This window comes from Elgaria multicarinata, chromosome 19 (genome assembly GCF_023053635.1).
Source record: "Elgaria multicarinata webbii isolate HBS135686 ecotype San Diego chromosome 19, rElgMul1.1.pri, whole genome shotgun sequence".
Classification (NCBI taxonomy): Eukaryota; Metazoa; Chordata; class Lepidosauria; order Squamata; family Anguidae; genus Elgaria; species Elgaria multicarinata.
In genome coordinates this window covers 16910286-16929911 of record NC_086189.1, presented here as the reverse complement: position 1 = coordinate 16929911, position 19626 = coordinate 16910286, and the positions used below count along the sequence as shown (strand labels likewise).

General features: G+C 48.6%; 1 protein-coding gene across 2 annotated transcripts in view; it reads left to right on the top strand.

The window, feature by feature from the left end:
* The window catches only part of SETX (senataxin), a 54636-nt gene that overhangs the window by 12012 nt on the left and 22998 nt on the right, over positions 1 to 19626 (top strand). For both annotated transcript variants that reach the window (XR_010026318.1, XM_063144812.1), the window contains exons 3-10: positions 1346 to 1544; positions 2323 to 2432; positions 3138 to 3357; positions 5196 to 5315; positions 8065 to 8236; positions 11040 to 11130; positions 12445 to 16443; positions 18743 to 18845. Coding sequence is in view for 1 of the 2 variants with exons in the window: in XM_063144812.1 (XP_063000882.1) it covers positions 1346 to 1544; positions 2323 to 2432; positions 3138 to 3357; positions 5196 to 5315; positions 8065 to 8236; positions 11040 to 11130; positions 12445 to 16443; positions 18743 to 18845 (5014 nt within the window). In the remaining variant the exon portion in view is untranslated. The remainder of the gene's footprint in view (positions 1 to 1345; positions 1545 to 2322; positions 2433 to 3137; positions 3358 to 5195; positions 5316 to 8064; positions 8237 to 11039; positions 11131 to 12444; positions 16444 to 18742; positions 18846 to 19626) is intronic.

Genomic DNA, 19626 nt, shown 5'->3' with positions numbered 1-19626 from the left:
GTATTTGAAACCGTCCTCAACGCCAGCAAGGAGGGGCCACGCACACTTTCTGGGAGAGGGCATTCCAAAGATGTGGGGCCACAGTAGAAAAGGCCCTGTCCCTGGTGCTTTCCAATCTCACAGCTCTCACCGGTGGGCCGGAGAGCAGGGCCTCAAATGTGCTGACCTTAAAACCTGGGCACGGCCATACAGGTGCAGACAGTCTTTCGGATAACCTGGTCCCAAACTGTAACTTCACCTATGCTTTTTGTTGCTTTTATTATTTATTTGTCCACGGCCCTTGCATCAAATATCGTGCTTCCGTAAGCTGGTTAATGAGTTTCAGTTGTAGTTCTGAGTCAGTGGTCCCTCTTACTGGTTCAGACCGACTGTAACGGGACGCAATTTCGGACCCTAATTTTTCACATCCTCCCCATCGCAAATCAAGGAATCTGTACTCCTTGGTTTTTGTATGCTCATTCTCCTTCAAGGGCTCTCCTGCAGTCTTATATGACAGCCCAGGTAGATGCGACGGCCAGGAGTGCCTACTAGCGGCTTTGGCTGATACGCCAGCTGCGCCCCTTCCTAGAGTTGGAAGACCTAAAGACGGTCGTGCACGCGCTGGTAACTTCGAGGCTCGACTTCTGCAATGCGCTCTACATGGGGCTACTTTTGTGCCTAGTCCGGAAACTTCAATTAGTCCAGAATATGGCAGCCAAGTTGGTCACTGGTACACCTAGGGGGGACCACATCACACCAGCCTTAAAATCTCTTCACTGGCTGCCAATTAGTCTCCGGGCGAAGTACAAAGTGTTGGTTATCACCTTTAAAGCCCTACATGGTTTTGGGTCCAGGCTACCTGCGGGATCGCTTCTCCCGTACAATCCGCCCCGCACACTCAGGTCCTCTGGGAAGAATCTACTTCAGCTAGCAACAACTGTTACCCAGAGGACCTTTTCTTCTGCTGCTCCCAGACTGTGGAATGGCCTGACGGAGGAGATTCATCAGCTTAGCTCTCTCAGAGTTTAAGACAGCCGTAAAGACTAGTCTCTTCCGGCAGGCCTATCCAGTGGAATTTTAGGATGTTTTAAGGATGTTTTAATCATGTATGCTATGTTTTTAATCAGTTTTTAATGTGTTTTATATTTGTTGTTCCCCGCCTCGATCCAAGTGGAGAGGCGGGTAAGAAATAAGTTGTTGTTGTTACTACTATTATTATAAACTATATGCACTGCTACTAGTACTATTGCTACTACTATTATTTCTATGGATCACCCCTACTCCTGCCCGTCTTCACAAATTCTGAGAGATTTGTATTCTAGAATTCCCTGGTGGTGAGGATGATGAGGATGCACTTTAATTGCAGGTCCTGTGGGAGTTGGAAACCGCCCGCCTTATTACCCAGTTTGAGAAATTCATGAAGGAAGATGACGACCTCATCCTTGTGGAAGAGGACAGGGAAACGCCGTTGTGCTGTTACACTGTCTCGGACTTCGAGAAGAACCTCCGGATGCCTTTGCTGGAAATACTGAAGTACCCCTACCTGCTGCTTCATGAGCGTCTCAGTGAGTATCTGGTACATCTTGGCCCGGGGGCGGTGCAGCACTCTTCCCCTGCCTGGGTGCTCAGCAAGACAGAGACCCAGAAGCATCCAACATCTCGTGTGTCTTGGACAGACTTTTTTTTTTAAGCACCCCCCTATACCCGACCCAGCAGTCTACAACCTGCTGTGCCACTTGCTGGAATTCGCGCATGTGCAGAGATGGTGTTGCGCATGCACTGAATGTTTCCCCATTTACTTTAAAGCTGAAAAGGGGGTCGGAAAAGGCACCTGCAAGGGCTGTTCTGCTTGCCTCTCGTATGTGGGCGTGATAGCTGCTCCTGCACTTGCGCAGGATCCCAGCCCTCCTCCAGTGATAGGCCAGTAGGGCTCCTGTGCAAAGAAGTGCTCGACGCCAGGAAAGGTCTCCTCAGGAGAAAGGGACTCCTTAGGGGTAGGGCGCTGGAAAGGGAGCTCTGAGGACGGCAGCTGAGCTCTGGGTGGGGTCCAGCAGCTCTGGGCTTAAAAGCTTTCCCTGGAAACCCAACCAGCGTTGGAACAACTCGCCCCACCTTGCCTTTCCTGTGCGTCTGGTCTCCTGAACTGTGCCATGCAACTCATGCTCTGTTTCCTGACCTTTTGGGCTGCCTAACCATTCTGCTTCTGGACTGCGGGACACACACACACACACACACACACACCCGACGGATTTAATCATTTTTTGAACGCCTTGCTTGTTACCCTGCTTGCGCCTGCTGCTTCTTGCTCCTCTTGACCTTGGCGTTCCCCTCTTTGAATTGCAGGCGAGCTCTGCGTTGAGGCCCTTTGTAAAATGGAGCAAATCAACTACCCCTATCAAGTGACGGGCAAGCATCCGGGGATCTACCTGCTCATGGTCCACCCCAACGAAGTGGTAAGGCGCCTCGATGTTCCCTTTTGTTTCGTTTTCCCTGGCTTAAAATACAGAACTCAGAAGGGCAGGTGCCGCTCTCCATACCTCTGTCAGGGGCCGTCGTTTTTCGGTAGGAACCAGGAAGCGTCCATAACGGGTCTTCCTCTGTGTGAGAAGAAGCTCACATCTGATCCAGGATATGTTCTACTTTGGTCCTCTACCCCCACAAACACTCATATCTCTTTTATGCGTTATATATAATTTGCCCTTGGGAAGGCAAAACAGGGTATTTTTGTTTTTCACTCAGCAAAGCAAAGATAAAACAGCCTTACAAATCTTGCAGCTTTAAATGGCCACCCCCTCACACTTGTTCTTACCAGTAAGGGAGAGCCAGTGTGGTGTAGTGGCTAAAAGTGTTGGCCTGGGAGCCGGGAGATCCTGGTTCTAGTCCCCGCTCGGCCACGGAAACCCACTGGGTGACTTTGGGCCAGTCACAGACTCTCAGCCCAGCCTGCCTCACAGGGTTGTTGTGAGGATAACATGGAGCGGAGGAGGATTATGTACACCGCCTGGGGTTCCTTAGAGGAAAAAGGCAGGATATAAATGTAGTGAATCAATAAGGACCCTTGATAGCGACTCCTGGATTTACCGTCCTGCGCGAACCCGGCCAATGAACTCCGTTGATTTATTTCGGTAGTAATTCCTAGCGTGCCTTCAAACCCCCAGATCCGTCGGTGGGCCATCATGACAGCCAGGGACCTGGGGAAGGTGGACCGAGATGACTACTACGACATCCAAGAAGTGCTGACTTGCTTGTTCAAAGTCATCGAGCTGGGTCTCTTTGAAAACCCCGACATCTATAACTCCTCAGTGTTCGAGAAGGGGAGACTCATCCTTTTGCCATCCCACCTGTACGACACCACCAATCACAAGAACTACTGGCTTGGTGAGTACAGACAAGTCGAGATGGTTCAAAGGACTTCAGGCACGTCCCATTCCAAGGAGAGGACCAGCATGGTGTGTTCCCACGCACACGTTTCATGGTTCCCATGAAGCATGAGTGGTGGGACTTTAAAAGCCGAGAAACGAAAAAAGAAGTCATTGTTGTGTAGTTTACTTCTGAGCACCGCCTTCAAATCTGTTGCCTTGCTAGTGGGACGCTGAAGAGGCTGAGCTGCAAGCCAGAACTTACTCAGCCTTTCGCAAGCTGGTTATCTCAGCCCCTGCTCCAATGTGCAATATGGAGTTAATGACGTTTTACTTTCTAGAAAGGGTGGTTCCTACCAGACGTTGCCTCCCTCCCTGCTTGTCCCGATGCACTCTCTCCCACCCACCCCACTGCAAAAATGGGCTGTTTTTAAGCCACCACTTTTGTTCCTGCAATTCAGTGTCAAACTACCCATTTTCCTTTTAAAAGGGGGCACCTTCAGGCTGTGCGTTGTCCAGGCCTGCTCTACAGGGTTGTTAGAAGGCAGTCTCTCCCACCCCCCCACCCTGATGCCTTCCAGATACATAGGACTATCACCGTCCGTGATCCGGAGGCCATCCATTCCGTACTTACTCATTTTTTACCTTTCTATACCATCCCATAGCCGAAGCTCTCTGGGCGGTTCATGACAATTCATTAGTGAAACACAGGTGATAAATTGGGAGCGCGCTGAAAAATAAAGCATCAGCGAGTCTGTCTCAGAATTGCCAGTTGCCGTGCTGAATTGCTCCCTTCTAAAGTGCCCACACGTAAAAGGTCACGTTAATTTGATTCGTAACACCTCTTAGATCATTGTTTTGATGGCTTCAAGGCACGCTTGATCACTCAAGTTAACTCATTCAAGCACACATCCTGTTTTTCTGATTTCGAAGTGCGCAATCTTTTTGTGCTGGCGTCCCCGATAAACCTGCCAGTCTTATAAGGTGTCACTGGTCTCCTTTTCTTGCTAAATGTTCTCAGGTTAGTCCTCAGGAGCAAAGTATTGCTATCTTTAAATTTATCGTTTTTTAAGTTTGTAATTGTTGCGTGTCTCATTATTTTTAATTAAGCAGAGCCATCAGTGTCTGTGGAACTTCTCTGAATAACATAAGCTCTCAAAGACAGCCCCCCCCCTTCCCCAAGAAATTTATAATCTAAAGTTTGAAAGGAGTGTAAGCAGGGTGGATTTGATTTAAATCACTACTCAGAAAGACTCGATTTAATCATGTGGTTCCCCCCCTCCCAAAAGTGCACTCTATTCATTGAATTTTTTGAAACTCAGCACTTAAAGAGGTAAAGGGGTTGGTTCTGTGTACATAGATTTGCAAAGGCACAATGGGATTGTGATCTCTGCAGACACAAATTCACAGTTTTGTGAACTGTAAAACCAAGCATCTGTGATCATATCTTCTAGATAGAAAAATTGCCCAATAATCTTACAGAAACCTCTGGAAGAGCATGACACTGTGAATGGATTAATGGAATTCATTTACCCAAAAATGTAAACATTGCATGAATATACAGCCTCATGCTACGTAATTAAAAACTAATCCTTAATTCATGATGAATAACCTTTGGACTATAATGTATCTTAAATAGAAAACGATCCTTAGATAGATTTTCCCTCAAAAAGCATTTTATTAAAACAAATCCGATTTAAATTAAAAAAATCGATTTTTTAAAATGTATTTAAAAAAAACAAAAACTGATTTTTATCCACCCTGAATATAAGCAAGCACAGTTACATACTTAAACTTTGTTTTGGTTGTGGATGAGGTCTATGGGGTGACCCTAAAGTCAGACTGTTTTCGTTTTAGGCATCTGTATGTTGTTAACCGTGCTGGAGGAGCAAGCCATGGATTCGTTGTTGCTTGGCCCGGACAAACAGAATGACTTCATGCAATCCATAATGAACACCATGAAGAAACAAGCAGATGGTAACTCATTCATAATCGTTGGAGGCAATGATAAAGCAAATTAAAAATAGTCTTGAGCATCCGTTCTCTTGGGGGGGCGTGGGGTTGAGATCATTTCTTTAACAGTACTTGTGCACTGAATAAATGATTTAGTAGCAAGGAGCGCAGTGGGAAAGGAGTCAAACTACTTGCTGGAGTTCTTGGCAAAGTGTGTTCTATTAATGGGTTGTGTTACATCTATAAATGAGCCTCGTGTGGCGCAGAGCGGTAAAGCAGCAGTTTCTGCAGCTGAAACTCTCCCCACGGCCTGAGTTCGATCCCAGCGGAAGCTGGTTTCAGGCAGCCGGCTCGGGTCGACTCAGCCTTCCATCCTCCCGAGGTTGGTACCCAGTGAGCTGGGGGAAAGGTAATAACGGCCGGGGAAGGCAACGGCAAACCACCCCACTATAAGGCCTGCCAAGAAAACGTCAGCGAAAGCTGGCATCCCTCCAAGAGTCAGTAATGATTCAGTGCTTGCACGAGAGGTTCCTTTCCTTTCCTACATCTATAAAAGACCAATATGGGAGGGGGAGAATTAACAGGGGGGAAAGTCAGTAATAATATAGGTGGTTTAACCCCAACACGCACACCTCATCTGACCAACTTTGCATCATACAGTTGGTAAGTATGCGTTGTCATCGAGATCACCTTTGTAGCAATGGATGGTGTACATCCATTTGAGAGAGAGAGAGAGAGAGAGAGAGAGAGAGAGAGAGAGAGGTCTGATAGATAGGAAAGAGAAAAAAAGTTGGTTGAGTGGGGAGGGGAGATTTAGAGAGACAAATGGAGGCGAAGTTTAGACAGCAGGATAGGTACGGAGGCTAGCAGTTAGTTTCTGCCACTTTTTAGAAACAGCTCCCAGGTAACATTGCTAGTTTCTTCCTTGGCTTATTTGTTTTGGGATTTTTGGTGGGGGTGGGGGTTATTTTTTAAGAACTTAACATGGTGTTGAGGCCCAGTATTGGGCAAAAGGCGGGATACGAATCTTCCTCCTCCTCCTCCTCCTCCTCCTCTTATGAGGAACAGAAGAATTATTGGACCTAGCGTCAGATTGAAATTCCACGAACTGATGTCTGCTGCACCCCCATTTTGGCTGCTCTCAGAGAAGAACATCCAGTGTAGCAACATTAAAAGCTCTCCGAGCTGACATTGCCGCATTTATATTGTCTTCCATTTAAGATATTTCGGTAAGCAAAGCAATTATGAAAGCCGTTTGTTTTGCAGGCCTCTGTTCTGCTTTGCTTGCTATTTGCGGATGGGTGCGTTTTCTTCCATTATATCCATCGCTTGGGAGCCCTGCAACCATTAAAACAAAACAAAACATCCAAGCCCTCTCCAAATCCAATACAGAAATAATACTGGGATGTTTCCCAGGGTCTGCTAGCTCGCCAGTTCTGTGGGAGGAGGTTTTGTATATGAAAACACACTGATAAGCCACTGAGCAAGGCTGAGAGAAAGGCCACAACATCCGGGATTGACGCTTAAGAGGAGTGTTAAAATATGACTCGGAAGCCCACACCTCAATCTAGTACCTTTCATGCGTTCTGCCTTCAATAATTATTCCTTTTGAAAAGCAGTGTGGCAACACATTGTCTTGCCATCTCTTCGGGGTGTGGCCTTTTCTCATTATGGTGCTCGCCCGAGCAACTGGCGTCACCGGAACTGTAGAAGTGGTTAGCCCAAGGAGAAAAGTGTGATGTGCTGCAGACTTCGTTTAGTTTATTCCGTTTCTATACCAACCCATAGCTGAAGCTCTCTCTGAGTAGCTCACAAAAATGTGTGCCCTCCTTCCAAGCATAAACCACCTCCTGAAACGCAGGATGTGGTCACTTCCTCTTGCAGCAGCAGAGACCTCCGCTCCTAGAAGCAACACTGCTTAGAGCGAGATTGAACCATACTAATATCAATCTCTCTTGAATTTACTATCAATCTCTCCCCTCTCTAAGAAGGCAAGATGGGCGTCCCACCCGTTGTTATGAAATAGGCTGTTTAATTCCATGCAAAATTACACCTTCCTGACTCTTGAAATCAAGATGAGTAATACGTACTTGTAATTGTGGGCAAAGTGCTTCGCACGGCTTGCATCGCTTGTCCTCACAATGAGTTGGTTCATGCAGATGAGATCAGATGCCTGTGAATGACGCTTAGCTGCTCCGAGAGGCTCCTGTATGAACCAGTCCAGTGAAAGAATACATCCCTTACCTAGCCATAAAATGGGGTGAGCCCAGGTCTCTGGCTTAAAAGAAGTCACCTTCGGCTTCACATAAGGACAATCCTTAAACCATGATGGTTCCTGATCCTTTACTTCCTGCAACTTGTTGGCAGGGTTAAGTCAAGGTTGAGTGTGGGTTGTTGTTCAACTGTGGGTTGCTGTGAAACATGGGTTGTTGTGTCGTCTAAACCCAGCAGTGGTAACAAAACCATGGTTTGTTAACCCCGAACAACCCATGAAGAGAACCCATGGTTTCTTGTTGGGCTGTGTACTCTTGAGTTGTTCATGGTTGGTGAACCATGGTTTGTTTGCACTGCTGAATTCAGGCGACACAACAACCCACGATTCAACGACAACCCACATTCAATCCAAGCTGAATCTTTGAGAGAGGGTCATTGTGTTGTTGATGGGAGATTTTGTTTTTGCACGAGGCAGCTAAATTTACATGTTCTTCCATCTTCTCCCAACTGCAAGCTATTCTCATCCCAACATGCTTTGGGTTATTTATTTATTTTGCAGATGAAAGAAACGACCCTTTCTGGCCTGCACTCCACTGTTTCATGGTGATCTTGGACAAGCTTGGATCCAAAGTCTGGGGGCAGCTCATTGATCCGATCCAGGCATTTCAAACTATTATCAACAATGCAAGTTACAATAAAGAAATAGAGAGCATTCGCCAGAGTTGCAGGAGGTTGGTCTTTTACCCTTTCGTTTTATTTATTTATTTATTTATTTCATTTTTATACCGCCCAATAGCCGAAGCTCTTTGGGCGGTTCACAAAAATTAAAACCGCGAAGAGCATAATAAAAACAACCAACAATCTAAAAACACAAATGCAAAACACAATGTACAATTTTGTATAGATCGATCACGTTGCTTCTGTAGCTCACAAACTAGAGCAATTGGGTGCCGACATTAGGCTTACAAGGTCTGCTGTGTTTTTGCTAGAACCTCCCGAGATCCACCAACAGGACTCAAAGGAAAAGTAACGGTTTCGAGGCCAAACATACGCTTAAAATTAAGGAACTGGGTTACTCTGAGCTCAGCCCAGGAATGTGTTTTCAGTACCACAAATGGAATTGCTGTTCTTTGGCCCACTCCTGGTACTGTCGAATATTCTTAAGTTCAAAAATTGATTGTGCACTCCTATGCATGTTTAAATGGAGGGGAAGAAAGGCCTGCAACTCCCAGCACGCCCCAGCCGACATATAACTGTCTGGGGGCGTGCTGGGCGTTCTGTCTAAACATGCGTAGGACAGCACCCTTAATTTGTTACTACTGGGCGTTGGAATCTCTTGCCAACCCACTGCAAATCACCCAAATGCCAGCATATGTTAGCTTGAAGCACTTTGCGCCAGTAACCGAGACTTAGGAAAGGCATTTGAACCAGAGGCTTGGGGGCGGGGGGGAGAACTACACAAAACGAGGAAATTGCCTAATGTTTGGTGGTTGCTGGAATGGGAGCAGGGCTAGGGAAAGGGGGTGGGGCTGTCCGGAGACCTCCGGAGGTCTGGATTTGACGCAAGGGCCTGAGCTTCTGCACCTCTGGTCTAAAGGTTGTTGCCACCGATTGAATTGCTGTGGAGGCCCCCATCCTCCCCAGGTCTGCTCCTTTTCCACCCGGCGACATCAGAACTGCCAGACGCATGTCTGGAAATAGCAGTGCTTATCTGCAAAATGTGGAAGCGAAACAGGAACAGGAAACGCCTGTCAGTGTTGCTCACAGCCCAGATTTAGCACAGAGGCTGTGCATTGTTTGCAGTGACACCGCACTCAGTAGCCGTTTGGGAAATTGAAGGGCCAGGAAGCAAGGTGTGCCTAATTTACCCACCGCTGCTAATAAAAATGATTTCCACTCTGGGAAATTGGGGAGGTGGTCTTTCAATTATCAGAAGGGCTTGAATGGTGGCCTAGAAGTATTTTTTAATCATCTTTATCTCTTATTCTCACTGGACAAACACATCACTTGCTAATAACTTCTAAACTTGGCCTGGAAGATTATTATAACTGATGTTCGATTAGCTTCTGCAATTTTAAACTAAGCAGGTGTATAAGAAATAGCAATTAAGATGGGAGGCACAAAGGGCAGGGCCTTTTCGGTGGTGGTCCTTGACTTGTAGAAGTCTGTTCCAACTGATGTCTGCCAGACCTCATCGTTATAGGCCTCCAAGCAGCTCCTAAAGACTCATTTGTTTACCTTGGTCTATAACTGGGACCAGACTCTATTTGGCGCTGTTACATATACGATATTATGTAGTTTTAATTGTTAATTTTGATGTTGTTCTTAGTTTTTATCATTCTTTTATTGTGTTTTGTGTTTTAAACTTTGTACACCACTTTAAGAGGATTTTGTTTCCCCTGAAAGGCGGCTTACAAATCCTTTAAATAAATTAGCTAAATTGGGGTTATCTGGCAAATTTTGAATTGGATTCCCCACACACACACACACTGCCCAGAATAGATCGAGATCTGGTTTCAGCATGTTTGTTTGCCTTAAATTTAGTAAACAAAACTGAATATATGCCGTGTTATTTTTACATGAAGTATAAATAACTCTATAGGTTTTTCCTCCCCCCTAGTAGCCCAATGTATTTGAACTGAAGTATTTGATACGGAAAACTATTCAATAAGGCAGACTTAATGTGAATTAAACATTACATGCAAATAAATCCTCAGCTTTAGATGGAAGTATTTTAAGACATGACAACTCAATAGCTTTCACTTCCTTTTACATTGTTCAGATTTTAAAGGAACAAAGTAGGAACTGAAAACTGATTTAATTTCAGCATGTGAAGAACTGTGTACCTAAGAATACGCTGCTTCCTTGACTTAGTCACCTAAAAAAAGTTAATTACAGCCTTAATTTTAGATTTGAATAATACTGTGTTCATTCGAGTTTCCCAATTTGGTTTCTGCTTTATTCATGTATTTTACTAATTCATTTTATGGTGGCGACATCCAAGAAGATGTTACGTGAGAAAAACATAGCAGTGGAAAGTTTTCCGGAAAAGTATTTCCACCCTACATTGATCATTAGGCTGCAATTGGACTCAGTTGGGTCATTTCTCATACTCATTTTATGGATGTGCAAATAGAGGCTGAGATGGTGCATGTTTTCCAAAGTCATTGAATAAGCGTACGGCTGGCAAAGGTGCCTCATTTGGAGTTGAACCCAGATCTGTCTGGCATAAGTGAACTAGCCTTCACTTAGTTCATATTTTAAATCTGAGAGCAATTAAATGCCCACTGTGACAAATTGCATTATAAAACCCTTATTATTTGGATAGCCTTAGGGGGCCGTGGTAAGGAAATACCAGTGAATTTGACCAAATTTTATTCTGTTCTCTCTCTCTCCTTCCACACACACACACACACACACACACACACGCCTCCATGACCCAAGCTTTCAGGATGAGGTGTGCTATACATTGAAATAAATACAGATTTATGTTGTTCATGGTTTAAATGCATCTCTGTTTTCATCATTTTGAAGGACGAAATCTGAGCCGTTGTCAGACTACGGGGATGAAATGATTACCTGCAGCCAAATTGTGTATAACTACCACCCAGAAAAACCCCACAAGGTAACTTCTGAAAAATCTGTTTGTCTGCATGCTTGAAAGGTGCCGTGTCATTGTTGCTGGGGAAGGTCAAACTGCATCTCTCCTCCAGAACAGAAATGTTTTCCTTTTAAAAGTGTTGGTCCCCCATAGTGGAAGGCAGTTTCATATTGGTGGTAGAATTCAACACCCTGAGAACATTGCATTTACCCCCCCCCCCACACACACACACCACTTCAAACAACAACAACTTTGGGGCAAATCAGACAACATGATAACCCATAGGTTGTTGTTGAACCAAGGGTTTGTTGAACCATGGTTTAGCGTGTCTTCTAAACATCTTGCAGGGTAGCTTGCTAACCATGCTGTGTGGCTTATTTTCTCAAACAAGCCAGCTTGTGAACCCATGGGTTGTTCTGGGCGGTTAACAAGCCATCCTGTGGACGTTCAGACAACACGCTAACCCTCGGCTCAAAAACAACCCACAGTTCAACAACAATCCACACTCCGCCGCTGAGTGTGGGTTAGCGCCTTGTGTGAATGTCTCCTTTGTCTCTAGCCCTTAAGGTTGCAAAAATAGGTTCAAACAAAGCCCTGTGAAGAGAGACTGAAACAACTGGGCATGTTTAGCCTGGAGAAGAGAAGATGGAGGGGAGACATGATAGCACTCTTCAAATACTTAAAAGGTTGTCACACAGAGGAGGGCCAGGATCTCGTCTCGATCCTCCCAGAGTGCAGGACACAGAATAATGGGCTCAAGTGACAGGAAGCCAGATTCCGACTGGATATCAGGAAAAACTTCCTGACTGTTAGAGCAGTACGACAATGGAACCAGTTACCTAGGGAGGTGGTGGGCTCTCCCACCCTAGAGGCCTTCAAGAGGCAGCTGGACTACCATCTGTCAGGGATGCTTTAAGGTGGATTCCTGCATTGAGCAGGGGGTTGGACTCGATGGCCTTGTAGGCCCCTTCCAACTCTTCTAATCTATGATCTCTTCTTGATCATCCCAGAGACAGGACACAGAATAACGGGCTCAAGTGACAGGAAGCCAGATTCCAGTTGGACATCAGGAAAAACTTCCTGACTGTTAGAGCAGTATGACAATGGAACCAGTGACCTAGGGAGGTCTAGCCCTCTCCCACCCTAGAGGCCTTCAAGAGGCAGCTGGACAACCATCTGTCAGGGATGCTTTAGGGTGGATTCCGGCATTGAGCAGGGGATTGGACTCGATGGCCTTGTAGGCCCCTTCCAACTCTACTATTCTATGAAACGTAGAATAGCGTGGTTGGGGCTGCATGGGCAGGACACTAAAGAAGTACTTTCTGGATCTTATTTCAGGATGTCGGAAGGAGGACGGCTGTTTGTCCGGATTTCTGCCCCAACTTGTATGAAGATATGCAGACCCTGACCGACATGTTCCAGTCCGACATCGGCCAGGACATGCGCCTGCACAACAGCACGTTTCTGTGGTTCATCCCTTTCGTTCACTCCCTGATGGACCTCAAGGACATCGGCGTCGCCTACGGCGTAGAGATCATCCGCCACTTGTGCTCGGAGATCAAAGTGGTCCCCAGTGACCCTTTCCAGCCTTGCGACAAAGTGTCCGAGTTCTTCATCTGGATCCTGGTGACGGTGGTGGACCTCAGCATGAAAAGGAACTGCCTCCGGTCGTTGTGGGTCAGCTCGGAGAAGTGGGTGGAGGCCGTGGTGAAAGGCGCCACCCTTCCGAGCACGGCGTTGGTGCGTGGCGTTGAGAGGGGCGTGACCAGGAGCTGCCCGAGAAGCGTGTTGGCCGCCTCCTCCTCCTGGGAACCCGGGTCGGTCCAGGCTGCTTGCATGAACCTGATACGCTACATCCTGAAGGAAGGCTACCAGGTGGGGCAGAAAGCGTCGCTGTTCCTCGACGAACTGAACTTGCTTCGGCGCAGCCGCGAGGACTGGAAGCTGAGCCCTCGGCAGGCCCTGGAACTGCAAGCGTGCCTGAAGCAGATCATCAAGTGCAAATCGTCCCTTCCTTCCCTCCCCGCGGGTTGCGTGTCTCCGCCCTCGCTTTCCGTGAAGCAAGAACAGCCGGAGGACAGGGGCCCAGCGAATCCACGCTACAAGCACCTGCCGCATTTGTCCCCAAGAGGGAGAGATGAAGTCTTTCAAGAGGGCTCGTCACCCAGGCGGAGCTGCGGCTTGGGCGAGGCGCAGAGGGAGGCCTCGTGTAAAGACCCAAATCTTCAAACCTCAGCCTGCCTTCTGACCAACATTAAACAAGAGAGTTTGACGCAGGAAAGCAATAATTTATCAGTGAACGGGCACCTGGATGCCCTGAAAAATGGAAGCTCTCACCAAGGGCTGAGGGACCCCAGCAAAGGGGATTCCACGTCTAAAAGCTGTTTCGACCAAGGCTTTCAGAACCTAGAGACCAAAGACGTTAATCAGGAAGTCGAGAATCTCAGGGCTTCCAAACGTCTGACTGAAAACGACCGCGGTGTCGGGAACGGCAGCATGGCTGCGGAGGTGAAGGTGGGACTGAATAGCCTCATGCACAAAATCAAGTCAGAGAAACCTGACTTGACCTTGAAATTAAAAGAGTTTGTTGAAAACAGGCGGAGAGGAGCGTCCACGTTGGGGACAGCAGCCACGGGAAAGCAGCAGCCCGTCAACACTGGGAGTCGTGGTCTGGAAGGGCCGAAAGGTGACGTTGCTGCGTGTGGCGGCGGCACGTCAGAGGTGTCACTCTGCAAATCAGAGGACACTTTTCGAGGCAAGCTCCTCTCCGTGAAAAAGGAATCCAAGGACAGGCTGGCCGAGTTTAGAAGCACCCTGAAAGCGGAGCCGAATTCGGAAGGAAGCAGCAGTGACGATGACATGGCCAACGTCCCGTTATCAACTGTCAGGCAGAAGCTGATGAAAAGGAGATCCGCTCCCGCACGGAGCCCAGTGACAGATTCTCACATTGATAGAGACCTCGATAAGTTGTCTTTATCTGCCCACGCCAAAGCAACCGATTTCCCTCTTGACGCGAGCCCGGAAAGCACCAGAGGCCACCAGAATCGCATTAAAAGGAAAGTCCAAGGGGCTGCACGATCTTGGTCCGACAGCGAGAGCGACAAGTCGGCGTCTGACGCAGACGAACCCCGAAACCAAGTCATCATTATTTCTGACACTTCTTCGGATGAGGATGAAAACAAAGTGAACGTTAGTCGAAAGGGCAGAAAAGAGAGGACGCGTCGATGCCCCGAGAAGGCCCCATCCGGCGCCCAGGGGCAGGAGCTGGTGACCGCATCAGATTCCCCGTTGCTGTACGGGGAATGTGAATCGCAGTGTTTTGAGTTTGAAACCGAGGAGGACATTTTCTCTGCTTGGCAAGACAGCCAGGTGGATGAGAAGGCAGAGGAGGGCCCGGCTGTGAAGGTGAGCAGCAGCCCCACGCCACATGACTTGGAGGAAGCCAGGCAAATTAATGACTGGGGTTATGATACAGACTACCTTGGGGATGATATCACCGAAAAAGCAGCAGAGGACCTTGAGCAGCATGTCAAAGGCCGTGAAAATGAAGCACGGCCTCCTGTGCCCCCCGAGGAGGGACGAGTTGGCAAGGGGAACGCAACGGTTTGCTCACGGTCTTGCCCGGAGGTGTGTGCAGACGCTGGAGCCTGTCCCAGTCGCTCAGATGCAGTTGTGCCCAGTACGTCTGTATCACCCGGTCCCTCTGCGCCAAAATCTCCTGGCGAGAAATCCCCTGTCAAGCCAGGAAAGAGTTTGGCAAAATCCCAGCCGGCTAAAGCAGCGAATAAAAGCCCCGAGAAGAGAAGTGTCAAGCCGAACGTCCACAACAAGAAATCGCTGCCGGCGAAACCAGCGACATCTACGCCTTTTATCGTCCCTCCCAAGAAAGTTCACCATTTTCCGGAGCCGACCTCGACGGTGGAAAAACTTGGCCTGAAAAAGAAAATCCGCAGAGCGGCGGAACTCTCTCAGCGGACGCAGGACAGCCTTGCTGAATTGCGTGACTACGGGAAAGCCGCCGGCAAGTTGAGTCTTCCACAGAAAAGGAAGGCGAAATTGATTCAGCCTCAGAATCTGGTGGTTAGAAACAAAAAGTTGTTAGCCTCTCAAGAACGGCAGTTCTACAAGCAGTCGAGGGAAAGAGGTCAAGCCCCTAACGGAGGGAATCCTGGGACCCGAGCTGAAAAAATAAGCAAGAAGGCAGCTCCTAAGGAATCTGTAACATCTGCCAGTACGGCTGGGGTCAAAATTCGAAAAGAAAAAGCTGACCGCGTCAGCAGTTCTTCTAGCAGCGAGAGAAAACTGTTGCGGCAAAGTTCACTAGAGAGGGAAGCAGCTCAACTTGCAGCTATGTCACAGGTGAAGAAGGAGATTCCTTTGACCAGGCAAGAATCTACCAATTCCGATGCAAATGTCCAAGGAATTCACACTACTGTTCCGGACAATTTATGTCCTCCCGTAACTGGAGTTCGTAAAACGGACTCTGCAGTCTTGCCGGGTTCGTCCTCCGGCCTTTGCCATGAGAGTGTCTCTCCGAAAGCGAGTGTGTCCGAATTGAATGAGAACGTCGCCGGAGACGGTGACAGCTTGTTTTTAACGCAGACGGATCCCGTGGACATGGAGTTGTGTTCGCAGATAGAGAACGGTGCCATAGAAGAAAATGTTCCCCGAAGCCCGTTGCAGGATTGCCACTTCGGGACGGAGACATCGAAGCAAGCGGGTTGTACCGAAAAGGTGAATGAAGCCGGTGGGGACTGCGGAAAGCGTTCTGCTTTTGACTCACTGGACCACGTGTTTGCCAAGCCCATGGCGCCTCCCAAGCTTTCGACGACGAAGATTTTCAGCTCCAGCTCTTCCTCCCGGAGCGCCAACCTCACCAAGGAGCTAGAGAACGTCCCAAAGCCACCAGCAGTTTTGAAGAACAAGCCGAATCCGGGCAGACCTCTTGCCTCCGAAGGCCTGAAGCTCAGAACCCCGACGTTGAGTAGCATTCTTCGGCCTCAGAATTTGAACCCCTTCGCCCCGTCACAGAACGTGCAAAATCACCATGGGGTGGGAAGGGTCAGGACGATGCCCACCCTTGGCGGTGGTTCCAGGCAGGACGCGCGCCCATCCTTCGCACAAGCGAACGGTATCAACGTCCAGCATAGAGACCACAGCATTTTCATCAAAGAGGTCCTGAAGTGGAGCTACGACATGTTTGCCAACTTTGGCCACTTGGGGGCACCAAATCATCTCCTTCAATCTATTGTGGCCTCCGTTCCGGTCAGATTTCAGAATTACGACGACTACTTCCACGTTTTCTTCCCCTTAATGATGCTAAATGCCTTTGAAGAAGTAAGTCATCTACGTGAGCTCTCAGCGCGGGACAAAAGCCCCCTGAGCTTGATCCTCCTCTTCCCCTCTGCAACACTTGCTTCGCATTCCTTTTCCTTTTCCGGTGTTTCTGAATGGCGTAAATAGGTTCCTACTTTCTATTAGTATCCCCCCTGCCCCCCCCCCCCCGGCTATCACAACTGTGCAGATTAGTCTCGGTGCAGTCTGGCCATGTCGGTTTCCTTGCAACATACTAGGAAATTGACACGGCGAGACTGCAATACTGGACGGCTGAATCTGCGCACTTGTGCACGACCTGGGATAGTGATGATGATGACAAATGACCCCATTTCCTTCTGAAAAATACTTTTTAAAAGGTGGCACGCAAGGGATGGTCCTTCCAAAGTACTGTTTCGGCATCGGTGGAGGGAGGGGAGCCCAGTGACAGATTTGCAGATGACACAAAATTGGGTGGGATAGCTAATACCCTGGAAGACAGAAACAAACTTCAAAGTGAACTTGATAGGCTGGAGTGCTGGGCTGAAAACAACAGAATGAAATTTAATAGGGAGAAATGCCAAGTTCCACATTTAGGAAATAGAAACCAAAGGCACAGTAACAAGATGGGGATACTTGGCTCAGCAATGCTACAAACGAGAAGGATCTTGGAATTGTTGTAGATTGCAAGCTGAATATGAGCCAACAGTGCGATAGGGCTGCAAGAAAGGCAAATGCTATTTAGGGCTGCATTAATAGAAGTATAGCTTCCAAATCGCGTGAGGTACTGGTTCCTCTCTATTCGGCCCTGGTTAGGCCTCATCTGGAGTATTGCGTCCAGTTCTGGGCTCCACAATTCAAGAAGGACGCAGACAAGCTGGAGCGCGTTCAGAGGAGGGCAACCAGGATGATCAGGGGTCTGGAAACAAAGCCCTAGGAAGAGAGACTGAAAGAACTGGGCCTGTTTAGCCTGGAGAAGAGAAGATTGAGGGGAGACATGATAGCACTCTTCAAATACTTAAAAGCTTGTCCCACAGAGGAGGGCCAGGATCTCTTCTCGATCCTCCCAGAGTGCAGGACACGGAATAATGGACTCAAGTTAAAGGAAGCCAGATTCCAGCTGGACATCAGGAAAAACTTCCTGACTGTTAGAGCAGTGCGACAATGGAATCCGTTACCTAGGGAGGTTGTGGGCTCTCCCACACTAGAGGCCTTCAAGAGGCAGCTGGACGACCCTCTGTCAGGGATGCTTTAGGGTGGATTCCTGCATTGAGCAGGGGGTTGGACTTGATGGCCTTGTAGGCCCCTTCCAACTCTGCTATTCTATGATTCTATGGTGAGATAGCGAAGAGCGGTTTTTTTTTTGCTGCGTTTGCCAAGCAGCTTTGCTGGGTTCAGCCATCACGAAAAGCCACCCTCAACGACCCTATTACAAGCCATGGGCGCATTCAGACGATCGCGGGGTGGGGGGTGGACTTAATATGCAGCACACAAGACAAAATGTTTGCTCTGTGCAGCTGCAGCCAGCCATCCAAGATGGTGTTTCACTCTTGGGGAGCTTGCAGAAGGCATTGCAGGGGGAAGGGTTAGCGTAGGGTTGGGCTGTGAGTGCCATCCGTTGCTAGTTGGAGGAGAGCAGTGACTTTGAATGCTCTTGCCAACGACTCGGTAGGCGACCAAAACAACCCACTGTGACGACCACACGACATGATAACCTATGATGGTTTAAATAGCCCACTGTGCAGACTGGGTTATTTTGACCAAATAAGCCACCGTGGATGAAAAAGAACTGCAGACGGACAACACGATAACCCTTGATGGGTAAAATTAGCCATCGTGGCTTATTTAACCCATCACGGGTTATCGTGACGCCTGAAACCAGTCCATGGGTTCTCAGCGTGGCTTGTTCATGGAAATCAACCCACGCCGAATCATCCGTGCCGGGTTCGGACGTCACGACAAGCCACGCTGACGCGAAGGAGACTCGCAATCTACCCTGGCTTATCGTGTTGTGTGAACCCGGTCAGTGTAAGCTGCTGCCAATGTCCCTATGTTGACGTGCCGCATCTCCGTTGTGGCAAGTGCTTCTGCGGGGCCATCTTTCGTTCTCTTCTCAGCGCGCCCCGCCGGATGCAATTCCGGAGGGCCTCCCAGCACTGAAGCCCGTGGTTTCTGGAGGCGTGGACCGGGGTCGGTGCTGAATGGTCCGTGTACGAGCAGAACGCCGCCTGCTTAATGTTGAAATCCCGGCCGATGGCTTTAGCTGTGCAAGAGTTCCTCCCTCAGCTGGTGTGTTAAGCCGACGCTTGGCTGTTCCCTGCAGGTGGCAAGCGAGTGGCAGGAACACCAGAAAGCCAGAGAGCCGAAGCCTTTCCGCTTGAATTTGCTGAACTTCAACGCGGATTTGAATAAAGCTGATTTTACAGGTGAGAGAATTTCACTTCGTAGGCCGGGGGTGGAGATCCTCACGCTCAGGGTGAATCCCTCCCTCTTGGGGTCCCCTTCTGGGGCTCTCCCTAGGGCCACGGCCCCTCACCCTTCCCCCTGGCAACCAGTTGCTCCTTTCCCGTTCTGAAAGGCTTCCCATCAAGCTCAGCTGCGGCCAGTCAGAGCTTTCAGCTGCAATATGCACACTGGTGTTCCTGGCTCCTCCCTTTGCCTTTGACCCCACCCACTGTTGGCATGGGTGTGCCCCCCCCCCCCAACAACAACTTCCCCAGGATGAAATGTGGCCTTCAGGCTGAAAGATGTTCCCCACCCCTGACATAACTAAGGAAAAAAGGAAAGGAACCTCTCGTGCAAGCACTGTTACTGACTCTTGGAGGGACGCCAGCTTTCGCTGACGTTTTCTTGGCAGGCCTTATAGCGGGGTGGTTTGCCGTTGCCTTCCCCGGCCTTTATTACCTTTCCCCCAGCTAACTGGGTACTCGTTTTACCGACCTCGGGAGGATGGAAGGCTGAGTCGACCCGAGCCGGCTGCCTGAAACCAGCTTCCGCTGGGATCGAACTCAAGCCTTGGGGAGAGTTTCAACTGCAGAAACTGCTGCTTTACCGCTCTGCACCACACGTAAAATCACAATATTTTTAATGGCAGAGACCATGAGCATTCAGGTTAAGGCCGGACGGTGAGAGCAGGCGTGCGGGGGACATCTTTCCGCTTAGGTCCTTTTACCCTTCTAACCTCATGAAGTCCGTGAAACATGTCAG